Here is a 12,306-nt window from a genome sequence, read left to right on the forward strand (position 1 = left end):
TCATTTATTCTGCAACTTTAGTCATTTTCATGCTACCTTTGTAATTTTTTTTATTTTTGAGACAGGGTCTCACTCTGTTGCCTGGGCTGGAGTGCAGTGGCAGGATCATAGCTTACTGCAGCCTTGACCTCCTGGGTTTAAGTAATCCTCCCAACTCAGCCTCCAGAGTAGCTGTGACTACCACCACCTGGCTGCGCACACCACTACACCTGGCTAATTTTTGTATTTTTTTGTAGAGATGGGGTCTCACAATGTTGCCCAGCTGGTCTCGAACTCCTGGGCTCAAGGGATCCACCCGCCCTGGCCTCGCAAAGTGCTGGCATTACCGGTGTGACCCTCCGCACCCAGGTTACCTTTATGATTTTCATTCCATGTCCACAAACTACCCACACTGTTACCTAATGGTTTCCTTTCTGTCAATCTTTCCATTAAAATAAAAATATTATTACATAAGCAGCACTCTTAACAACAATCAAGAAAATTGCTTGTAAAGAGGTTGCACCTTTCTCTGTTTCCCCAGGTTGATTTCTTGACCCTCTCCCTATTCTTGCAAGTGTTGACTTATCTGTGCTCGTGGCATGGAAGAATTTAGTGTTCTGCTTTCCAATATCTTATTCTAGTCTCACTTTTTCTATTTCCCCATGTTGACAGGGAGGCTGGCTGATTATTTTTATGTCTTCATTTGTACTTTCGCCGTTCTTTTCTAATCAGAGTGTTTGAATGGTCAAAATGTTTTTGTTCTTTCAAAAATATAGGGAAGAATAGAATGAAAAGATTAAGAACAAACAAACACTCAGACACGTCTGCATATCTGCATGATGGGTTATGATGCAATCACAAACACAGAACTTACTTTAGAAGGGAGCTCTTACTACGGAAAGTGTAACAGACCCTCTCTAAGTCATCAATCCAAGGCAGCCCAAAGCTCATTGGTTTGATACAACAGTGGCAGTGACACCCACCCCAGCATGTCATTAAACCATTGTTGTGCGGTAGCCTTTGAGATGCTGTAAGCCCAAGACCTGCTTTCCTCTGTTAAAAGGGGTGGTTCCTGGTGATTGAGGAGTGTTGCAGTCAGGCCAGCTTCGGAGACTTTCCCCGGACCCAGCGAGGCCTGGGTTGATCCGGTGCTTGGTGTGTGGTGGGGACTCAGATGGTGCAGCACTGTGGATGGGCTAGAGGTGCCCTGACTGTGGGTCTCCTGCCATCCTGATACTCGGGTTTGCTCTTGGCTTTGCCTGGTTCATGGAGGTAGCCCTCGAAAGCTCACAGCAGCAGGAAATGACTTCCTGGCTCCAGGAAAGGCCAAAGTCAGAGTTCACCTTTGCAGTGACCATGTCCCACAGTCTCCATCCAGAAACACACCCAGGGCACCTTTCATTGGCTTTTTGCACCTACTGACTATCTTCACATAGACTGTCACTAAATTAACTTCCTCTAGGGCAGGATAGGTGTAAAGTCAGTGAGGGGAGGCAGCGGGGTGTGAGGAACACAGCTGGAAGTGCTGTGCTAAACGGACCTGGCCCCAAGGTGCAGTGTCAGGGAGTAACGGGGAGGTGGAGACTGTGGCAAGCAAACACACTGGCCAAGTCTAAGGGCAGCCACCATGCACCTCTAGCTGATTTCTGTTGTTTTTAATCACATCTGTGTCAAGGTCATTCACATACCATGCAATTCACACACCTAAAGCATACAGTTCAGGATTTTTTAGTACATTTTAGAACATTCACAGAGTTGGGAACCGTCACCAAACACATCCTCTCCTCTGCTCCCCTCCCCTCTTCTTCCCTCCCTTCCCCCTCCCTTCCCTTCCCTTTTCTTTCTTCTCTTTCCAGGGTGTCACTCTGTAACCCAGGCTGGAGTGCAGTGCTGCCATCTCAGCTCACTGCAACCTCTGCCTCCCAGGCTGAAGTCATCCTCCCACCTTGGCCTCTTGAGTAGCTGGGATTACAGATGGGTGCCACCACAGCCAGCTAATTTCTGTATTTTACCTAGCTATGGTGGCAACATGACGGGGTTTTGCCATGTTGCCAGGATAGTCTAAACCTCCTGAGCTCAGCAATCCACCAGCCTCGACCTCCCAAAGTTCTGGGATTACAGGTCTGAGCCACTACTGTGCCCGGCTGGATCAGGCACTTTCTAGACCTTACTAAAATCTGTGTCTTGGATTTTGCTTTCCTCTACTGCTAGGTGAGGTCCATACAGCTACCCATGATTGACTCTGAAAGTTGTTGATACATGGCAGTGCATTGAGAAAGTTCACACCTCACAGTGAATTTATGAAATGTGAGCATAAATTAAATAACTGGTTTCACTGGCCCTCCATTTATCTTTCTTTCTAAAATTCTTAATAAAGTATGGTTATTCTGTATGCCAATGCATACAGATTTTAACATTTGGATATATGTTGCTTTGAAAACTAGGATATGTTTTCTAAGACTCTTTCATTGAATTTAACTCCTAACATTCAGCGTAAATATGAGTTATGAATCCCAGTATGTACCTGAGCCTTGCTCTCCCTCCCTGAGCCCCGCACGCTGCCCTGGGCCCTTTCTTGGCAAGTGGACAGATAAATGGGAGCTGCTGGGGGTGGGAGTGCTGGACTGGGAATCAGATTTGAAGTATAGTCTAAATGCCCCACGGGCCCACCGCTTCTCAATAGCTCAAAGCTGCCCCAGCTGGTTTCCACAACAACCTCAAATCAGATAATGATCCTTAGTTGGCCAGAACCTATTAGTAAAGGTCAAAGGGGGTGGGGGGTGAGGCCAAAAGTAATGGTGATGTCATAGTCACAGGCTGAAGAGTAAGCCAGAATTTTCCACTTCAGGTGATGGTATTGGTGGTGCCACTTCCAGAGGGGGCACAGCTGCTTGGCAGAGGGACGGACTCACAGGGGCTCTTAGGGAGCTCAAGTGGGGCCCACAGATACCTTCTCCCTGGGGTTGCAAACTGGCATTGGGTGGAGGGAGAGTCAGTATTCACACCTGGGGGAGCCTCGCCCCCAAAGTGGATTTTAAGGCCAGCAGCACACTGGGGAGACAAGGGCCCCACAACACTACCATCCTTTCCCCAGCCTGCTTCGTGCTTCCTGGTCCTGCTCTTTATTGGGGATGGAGAATCTTATCTGAATGGTGGAACTCCAGTACCATCCCTGGCCAGCATCAGTAGTGGGCAGGGTCACTGCATGTTCAAGGCTGTGCACACTGGGCCCCAGCCATGCACGAGGGCGGTGCCTCCTGGACCTTCCTCAGGCTCCCTAGGGACCCATGAGGAAGCTCCCTGATGGGTGCTGATGGTTGTCTGTACCAACAGATTCACTGCCTGGCACAGAAACACCGGGTTCCTGGGAAGCTGGAACCTGCCTTATGAAAGTCCCCATTCCCATCACCCCCTCCATCCCTTGGGGCTGCTGGGTCTTGCCATCAACCCTCTCCTCACACCCAGGACACCTGCCTATTTCAAAGCACCCCTTCAACCTGGGCCTGGCTGAAGGCTCATTCCTCTGTCATGCCTCTGAGGGGTACTGCTTTGTGCTGCTGTTATCAAAAAGGGGAAACCATTCACAGCAGAAAGACCAATGCCACACTAGACAGCCAGGAACCCAGCAGCACAAGTGCCCCCCCCAGGTGCTTTGGGGACCACACCCCCACCACTGTGACTTCAGCACAGTCTGGTACCCAGGACTTCAGGATCCTCCTGGGAACCCTTCAGCATGATTAACATGGGCAGATGGGACCTGAAGGGGCTGTTGGTCCTCCTGAAAATGCTCACCAGGCAGTGTGAGTGTGGGGAGGCCATGTGCAATGTGTGGGACCCTGTCCTGCACCCGCTCAGAGCCTCAGCCCTGCAGAGACACTGGAAATGATTTGCTGCAGGTGAGGTCACCCCTGATGCTTCTCTGAGGTCTCTTTTCCTTTCAGATTTTCTGAGTAACTTTGAGGACCACGTGACTGCATGCCGAATAAACTAGGGCCCCCCGACCTGGTCGACATAAGGGAATCCCATCTTGGCCAGCCATGGTGGCTCTCGCCTGTAATCCCAGCACTTTGCGAGGTCAAAAATGGTGGATCCCTTGAGGTCAGGAGTTTGAGACTAGTTTGGCTAACACGGGGAAACCCCATCTCTACTAAGATACAAAACTTAGCTGGGCATGGTGGCATGCACCTGTAATCCCAGCTATTTGGGAGGCTGAAGCAGGAGAATCACTTGAACCCAGGAGGGGGGAGGTTGTAGTGAGCTGAGACTGTGCCACTGCACTCTAGCCTGGGTGACACAGCAAGACTCAGGCTCAAAAAAAAAAAAAAAAATAGATCTCATCTCAAAAAAAAACCCAACTTTACATAATGTTGTAAAAATCATTTGCTACACCTCAGCTATTTCTGACCATGTTTTAACTACAGGCTAGAAAATCATAGACTTCAAAATGATTCATTCTGAGTTGCTAGTCTAGTCTCTTATTTACATTACTCTCATTCTAGCAAAAGAGGATGTGATTTCCAGAGTCAACGTGCCTTCATTTGGGCTTGCTCTTTACTCTTTATCTTATTATTTTTCATTTCTAAACTCACACAGGTGCAGAGCTTTCTTTACACAAAGCAGAGCACATGGCCAAGGAAAGGATGTGATTTCCAGAGTCTGTTTCTACAACTGCCCTAAAAGTACAAATACTTTAAGAAATGTAATAGATTGATTTAAAGTCACAATACATTATAAGTGAGAATTTTTCTCAAGATAAAACAGAAAGATGCTAGGCATATCAAAAGGGATGCTTCAGAAGAGAACCACACTAAAAGGAGATTAAACTCCCCAAAACAAAGCTTACCTACTTCACAATTGTGATGAGGGCTGGCAGACTAGCACTGGAGAGGCAGTAGAGACACAGAAAACTCACCCAGGCTGAGTGAGATAGGAGACCCAGGATCCAAATGGGAGTTCCAGGCCATAGCATTGTCATCTATTAACTGGTCTTCTCTAACTCCTCTGAGACACACTTTCTTCACCTACAAAATCTAAGATATGTGACAGAGGGAGAGAAAGAGAATCAGTTTGATGTCTATTTTTTGGTTTCAGATTCTTAGATTATGCTAATGATCACTTTATATAGCACCACCTCCATGTAAGTACCAAACACAATTAGTCTGTTATTGGACACACGCTCAATATGGGCTTGAGTACAGCTAAAGAAACATAAGCAGATTCAAGCTTTTGGGTAATCCATACAAGGGAACGATGACATTAAATACTATAAAATCATGTAAGTGATGGCATGTTAACTTTTTCACTGATCAATAAGTGGGAATTCATGTTATATCCAGTGAAGACCCTTTCACAGTTATGTTTGGTTAAGGTACCTTTCCAGTCCTGTGTTTATACAGGTAGAACCTCTTCTTTTTTTCTTTCTTTTCTTTCTTGAGATGGAATCTCACCCTGTCTCCTAGGCTGGAGTGCAATGGTGCATTCTCAGCTCACTGCAACCTCCACCTCCCAAGTTCAAACGATTCTCCTGCCTCAGTCTCCTGATAGCTGGGATTACAGGTGCTTGCCACCATGCCCAGCTAGGCTAATTTTTGTATTTTCAGTAGAGATGGTGTTTCACCATGAGGCTGGTCTCGAACTCCTCACCTCGTCATCCGCCCACATTGGCCTCCCAAAATGTTGTGATTACAGGCATGAGCCACTAAGCCCGGACACCACTTCCTTTTTCTATCTAATAAAATATTGGTGGGGAAAAGACCCTCTGGCATTTGCTGTCTCATTTGTTCCTTTGTTGTAGTGATAGGGAAAGCCATAAAATAATATTTCAAGAAAAAGATAAGATATAGATGACTTTTTAGATCTCCTTCTGGCCTCATGGATTTACATGTGTTTTTACAGAATAGAGGTAAAATAATGATTATTAGGCTAAATGGTAATGTGGAAGTACAGGGATAATTCAAAGTTTAAGAATTCCTTCCCAGCCGGGCATGGAGGCTCATGTCTGTAATCCCAGCACTTTGAGAGGCCAAGGTGGGTGGATCACGAGGTCAAGAGATTGAGACCATCCTGGCCAACATGGTGAAACCCTGTCCCTACTAAAAATACAAAAATTAGCTGGGTGTGGTGGCACACACCTGTAGTCCTAGCTACTCAAGAGGCTGAGGCAGGAAAATTGCTTGAACCTGGGAGGTGGAGGTTGCAGTGAGCCGAGATCAGGCCACTGCACTCCAGCCTGGTGACAGAGTGGGACTCCATCTCAAAAAAAAAAAAGAATTCCTTCCCCATGTTTAACTGGTGTGCTTTGCAAGGTCTAGATGACATCAATGATACAATTCTTGCAAGCAACAGCAGCAGGGTTCTTGAAGGTCCGTTGTCACCTAAAAATTGTTTTCTTCCTTTTATGTTGTTAAAGAGACTAAAGATTTCCCTGAATGGATAATGGAATTAAGTTTCTCAAAATAATGGTTCATGGACTGCCTGTCTGTACCAGCATCATTTGAGGTGCTTGTTCAAAATCCATATTCCTGGGGAATGGAGGTTTCACCACTTCGAGACCCACAGAGACTCCATTATGCTTTATGCAGGGTCACAGATGCCTCTAGAATGAAGTAGATACTCCTTTTGAATTCCTGTGATGTGAAACTGATAGCAAATATTAATCTAAAAGCAAAACTGAAAAAAAAATTCATATTCTTGGTCTGTACCTGAGATCATCTTGATGGATCTCAGGTATGCTTGTATTGTATTAAACCCTCTGGTGCTATTTATACACAATAATGTCTAAAAATCACTGTCTAAATTAAGAATTCACATTCTACTGCATTGGATTAGTGATACAATGAAATTCAGGTCCAGAGTTTTTATCATTCAATATCCAAAACACTTGGAAGTGACTTTTATATAGCTTTCAAAGTATAACACATGTAAAATAGACAATAAAAACAAGCTTTAAAAAATAATAAAACCAAAGGTTGGGTACGGTGACTCATGCCTGCAATCCCAGCACTTTGGGAGGCTGAGACAGGCAGATCACAAGGTCAGAAGTTTGAGACCGACCAGGCTGACGAACCCTATCTCTACTAAAAATACAAAAATTAGCCAGGCCTGGTAATGGGCGCCTACAATCCCAGGTACTCAGGAGGCTGAGGCAGGAGAATCTCTTGAACCCAGGAGGCGGAGGTTGCAGTGAGCCAAGATCTAGCCACTGCACTCCAGCTTCTGTGACAGAGTGGAACCCCCCCAGAAAAAGAGAAGAGCAAGAAGAAGAAGAAAATCATTCCATAATACTGTTATCCAAGGAAAAACAATAGTTGAGGACTATTTGTGTGAATTTCCTTCAAGTCTCTAAATATCATAACATAGATCATCATAGGTTCTGAAAACTCTTAACAGGGACTGTGTTTCTTCATCACTGTAACCCTAGCTCTTCCCAAAATGCCTAGCACATAGTAGGTATTGAAAGCTTTGCTGAGTGAACAAAGTAAGTGAAGCTGAAATCAAATTGTATCTTTGATTTGGGTCACACTTTTTATAAAAATATACCAGCATTAAATAGAATATCACTTTCTGATTCTCAAAATTGATAACAAATCAATAACTAGTACTTCGGTATCAAGATATTTTTCTAGCATTTTAGCGATATTAATTTAACCCTAACAGCCACATGTCATGTAAGCGCTATTTTATTCTGAATTTTTAGATCAGGACACTGGAGCACAGAGAGTTTAGGTAATCAACCCAATACCACACACCCAGTATGTGGCAGAGCTGTCTCCCGAGGCTTTATCAGACCAGGTTAATCTACCTGTTCATGGTCATAAAGTCATCTACCTTTTATAAACAAACGTGCATAACGCTGACCACTTCAGCTATGGGAACTTCTATATAACATTTAAAAACTCTCCATTAGGAAACTATATATTAGGTGATTGTATCACAGTTAAGATTGAGCCCTGGTACCTATGTCACTCTGCTACCGCACAAAACTCTGCAAGGGCGCCCACACCACCCAAGGTGTGGGATGCAAAGTGCATGGGGCAGGTACCTCCGTGCACATCCACACATGCTGTTCTCAACCCCAATAATCACCTCTTTTTTTCTTTTTTTTTAGACAGGGTCTTATTCTGTCGCCCAGGCTGGAGTGCAGTAGCACGATCTCAGCTCACAGCAGCCTCGACCTCCCGGGCTCAGGCGCTCCTCCCACCTCAGCCTCCCGAGTGGCTGGGATCACAGGCACGCGCACCACCACATACGGCTAATATTTTGTATTTTTGATTTAAGAGATAGGGTTTTGCCATGTTGCCCAGGCTGCTCCCGAACTCCTGACCTCAAGTGATCAGCCCGCCTCAGTCTCCCGAAATGCTGTGGATACAGAAGGGAGCCACCAACTTCCCAAGTTTAAGGGTGAAATGGAGGAAAGTTCATGTAATACTCAGGGAAGTCCAATTCTTCCCACGTCTTTCACTTGGGCCCCACACAAAAATAAAGTAACTAGAAGTGTACCGTTCTGTTCACAGTGCGCTCACCGTCGGTGGCGTCAGCTGGAAGCCCCGGGTCGGACCGGGAGGGGGACGGTGCCTCCTGCCATGGGCCGGTATCCAAACTGATCCGCTCCCCACCGCACCCCCAGAGAAACCCACTCCATCCCCTAAACCTAAGAAAACCAGACCCCGCAAAACTGCACGAACAGAGCCATTTCCTCCTAACGTGTGCTTCAAACCCACGAAACCCAACTGGAAGCAGGACCAGCGTGCCTGCCCTGCACGCTACTCCTCCCGCGGCAGCAGCCGCCCATCCGGGCAGGTGGTGGGTCCTCGTGGGGTTCCGCGAACGTTGAGCCGCCACGCGCAACCGACGCCGGCTGGGCCTGCAAATCACCTCCCGGCCGCCAGGGAGCGCCGCAGCCGCGAGAGCGAGGCGGATCGCCTAGGAGGGGGCGCGCGGCGCCGCAGGGAAAGAGGGCGCCGCCTCGCTAGCCCTGAGCCCCTCCCGCCGCGCGCCCTCCAGGCGGGGCGGCCCGCGAGGCCTCTGTGGGCGAGGGGGCGGGGACGAAACGGCCCCGAGGATCCGTGCGCTGCACGGCGGCGGCGCGAGCCCGAGGGGGCGGGGAGGCGCGGGCGCCGAGACAGCGCCGGGCAGAGGGACCTGGCTACCCTGGACAGTGCATCGCCGCCCGCCTGGGTTGCCGCGCCACAGCCGCTGCGGATCATGGTGAGTGGGACTGCGCGTCGCCACCGCCACCGCCACCGCCACCGCCGCGCTTTCTTTCTCTCCTGGACCCACGCACCTGGCGGGAAAGGGCCGAGCGGGTGGCTGCGCGGACTTTGCGGGTTCGCCGCTGGAACCGGCTACCTTCGGAGGGGCAGGGTCCGCGCGGGTCTAGGGAGCGGGAGCTGAACGTTTGGGCCGGGGGCGCGCGGGTCGGCCCGAGGCCCACTGGTCTCCGGAACTTTGTTCCTGTTCCTGCTCCCCGGTCCCGCTCCAGTACCTCGAGGTACCCGCTCGCGCTCAGCCCCCTGTTGCATGCACTGGGCTGGCGACCGGGATGCCCGCGAGCCATTCCCGCCCGCAGCCCACCCTCCGGCCCCCGGAACCTGCTCTCGCCACCGCCCGCCGGCGCCTGGAGCGAAAAACGGCGTTTCTCGCGCGCTGCACCCACCCTGCCTCTGGAGTCCTGGGGTTCGGGCCCTAACGGTTAAGCTCCGGCCCCTCTCCTCCCTGCACCCCGGGGATGTGTCTGTGCGCTCGATGGTGCGTCCTGGGTTTACAGATTGGCTTGGGAGGAGGCTGGGTTTTATCAGTGTCTGGGGTTGGAGGGGCTTCTGGTGTGTTCTTTAGGACAACTCCTCTCTCTGCCGGGTTTCCCAGGCCAGTCCTCCACTCTGGATTAGTACCGCTTCCTCTCGGCATTAAGCGGGGGTGGGGGGGTGGGGTGGGGTGGGGTGTGTGTGTGTGTGTGTGTGTGTGTGTGTGTTCCCTCGGTCCGATGAACTGCCTGAGAGTTTTAGCAGCAGAGCCTGGTTCTTTGGCTACGAAGGGAGAACATCTGTTGTGCTATCCTCAACTCAAAGGACAGGTCTTGGCAAAATGTGAAATCTGCGTTTGTCTTCAGGGGTCTATATTCAATCTTTGTCCCCCTTCCTGTAGGGTTTCCTCTCCACTTCAGGGCTTATTAAAATATGCTAACCACCTTTCTCTTACTCCATCTGATTTTGCCCTGGCTACCCCTTTAGGCACATACTCTCTGCCTGATTATGTGTGACCACTTAATCTTAAAATTCTAACCTTTCCTACCCAGCCCACCACAGTGTGTATTCCCCTTGCCTGCTTCATTTTCTCTTCTCTTGAGCATGTATTGTTTAGTGTACTGCATATTTTGTTTCTTTAGCTTGTTTCTTGAAAGTCTCCTCTACCAGAATGTAAGTTTCAGGAAGACAGATTTTTATCATTTGTTCTTTACTGTCCTTCTAGTGCCTACAGCCGCACAGTAAGTCCTTGATAACTCTTTTGAATTAACCCAATAAAGCAAGCTGCTTTATGCTAATGCACAAGTGGAGAGCAACTGCAAACATTTTGCAGCTGACAGTTGTAATGATGAGAGTCTCAAGTGAAGTTTGGGAGGAGGGAGATACTCCCGAGAGAAGGGACCCGATTTTGGCAGCCTTCAAAGACAAAAGTCTAGGCGGCTATCTCTTATGGCTGGTCTGTCGCTTCATACTCTTGGCACCTTGGCATCAGAGTGCACAAGGCATTTTTAGGGCCAATTGGCTCTCTCCTTTGGGCTTTGAGGCTTTGTCCCAATGTGTAGGTAGGAATTGTATCGAGTAAGGGAATAAGTTCACTTGTTAGCTGAATAGAAAAGTCATGGGAATGTTTAACCTAAAAGAGCTAAAATCAAGGGCAAGCTCTTGAAAGCTTTATACTGCACAAGTGTGATGCGTCCTGTTTCGGTAAGTATTTCTCAGAAACTTTGGGTCTTCAGAGGAATTTTTTTTTTTAATACCCAAATCCAAATTGTATTACTTTTTTTTTTCTTCTTTTTTTTGTGGCAGGGTCTCACTCTGTCTCCCAGGCTAGAGTGCAGTGGTGCAATCTAGGCTCACTGCACCCTCCACCTCCTGGGCTCAAGTGATTCTCGTGCCTCAGCCTCCTGACTAGCTGGGATAACAGGTGTGCACCACCACACCAGGCCAACTTGTGTATTTTTGGTAGAGACAGGGTTTCACATGTTGTCCAGGCTGGTCGAACTCCTGACCTCAAGTGATCGACACCCCCCTTGGCTTCCCAAGTGCTGGGATTACAAGTCATGAGCCACTGTGCCCAGCTGAAATCATATTACTTTATTTAAAAAAAAGTGGGCCAGGGAGGAGGAAGGTTAGGGGGTTTGATTTATAAATAAATTAGTGGGTCAGTTCAGAGAGACACCCTTTTGAATACATGTCCAGTATGAACTGTCTTGTAAGATATCTCTGCTAGTTAGTCTTATTCCAAAATAATTATTTTGAATATTTGGAAGAAGCAGTCGAGTGTCATACTGTCAGGCAAATCCGCTCTCACTATTTCTTCAGGCTTGTTTCCATGCAGATGCCCACAAACTTACTTCTAGTAATTATTTGTTTTCTTTCACTCAGTTTATTTTTTAGTGGTTTATTTCTCTTGTATGGATTAACTAGTCAATTTAATTAGGGAATTGGTGTTTTCTAAAGAAATCTTTCTATTTTTTGGACCATATAAGCTAAAATCCTCTTGACAAGCCTCAGCTCACTTCCCACATGGGCAGTAGACAAAATTAGTGGGAATCCTGGAAAGTCGGGGATTGGCATCGTTCTGAAGCAGGAGCAGACATGTTGGTCACAAAGATATAAAACATATATCTTTGATTTCCTTCTGTCATTGATGACACCATACCTGGCACTCAATACCTGTTTGTAGAGGTGAACTCATCTAAACTCCTCCCTGATCACTCAATAATATGTGAACCCAACAACCTCTCATGTCATGGGCTGAATTCCCTTGTTTTATGTCATTTTTCCAGGTGGGGTGCTGTTCACATGGGGCCCTTTCTCCTTTTCCACCTCATTTTCCAGGTGTGAAACACTGGATGTTGATCACTCAGGGTCCTTTCTTTTTCTTTTTTTTTTTTTAAGATGGAGTTTCACTCTTGTTACCCAGGCTGGAGTGCAATGGCGCGATCTCGGCTTACCGCAACCTCCACCTCCTGGATTCAAGCAATTCTCCTGCCTCAGCCTCCTGAGTAGCTGGGACTACAGGCATGTGTCACCATGCTCAGGTAATATTTGCATTTTTAGTAGAGATGGGGTTTCACCATGT

At 47.8% G+C, this 12,306-nt stretch overlaps 2 protein-coding genes across 41 annotated transcripts in view; one reads left to right on the forward strand and one right to left on the reverse strand.

Moving 5' to 3' along the window:
- The window catches only part of LOC128931941 (serine/threonine-protein kinase MARK2-like), a 47,955-nt gene that overhangs the window by 18,849 nt on the left and 16,800 nt on the right, over nt 1-12,306 (reverse strand). For 4 of the 23 annotated variants that reach the window (XR_013533948.1, XR_013533947.1, XM_078368660.1 and 1 more), the window contains exons 1-2: nt 8,479-8,764; nt 4,827-5,009 (exon numbers count right to left, since the gene is read on the reverse strand). Coding sequence is in view for 9 of the 23 variants with exons in the window: in XM_078368660.1 (XP_078224786.1) it covers nt 4,827-4,954 (128 nt within the window). In the remaining 14 variants the exon portion in view is untranslated. Of the gene's footprint in view, nt 1-4,822; nt 5,010-8,478; nt 8,765-9,262; nt 9,744-12,306 lie in introns of those variants that run through there. The other 19 variants (XM_078368672.1, XM_078368665.1, XM_078368669.1 and 16 more) reach the window with 14 other exon arrangements.
- Nucleotides 1-12,306, forward strand: part of LOC128931938 (HLA class I histocompatibility antigen, alpha chain G-like) — a 44,411-nt gene that overhangs the window by 2,741 nt on the left and 29,364 nt on the right. For 9 of the 18 annotated variants that reach the window (XR_013533953.1, XR_013533950.1, XM_078368674.1 and 6 more), the window contains exons 1-2: nt 9,235-9,726; nt 12,148-12,265. Coding sequence is in view for 12 of the 18 variants with exons in the window: in XM_078368674.1 (XP_078224800.1) it covers nt 9,499-9,726; nt 12,148-12,265 (346 nt within the window). In the remaining 6 variants the exon portion in view is untranslated. Of the gene's footprint in view, nt 1-236; nt 9,187-9,234; nt 9,727-12,122; nt 12,266-12,306 lie in introns of those variants that run through there. The other 9 variants (XR_013533956.1, XR_013533954.1, XR_013533955.1 and 6 more) reach the window with 5 other exon arrangements.

The sequence above is a fragment of the Callithrix jacchus genome, chromosome 4 (assembly GCF_049354715.1).
Source record: "Callithrix jacchus isolate 240 chromosome 4, calJac240_pri, whole genome shotgun sequence".
NCBI lineage: Eukaryota > Metazoa > Chordata > Mammalia > Primates > Cebidae > Callithrix > Callithrix jacchus.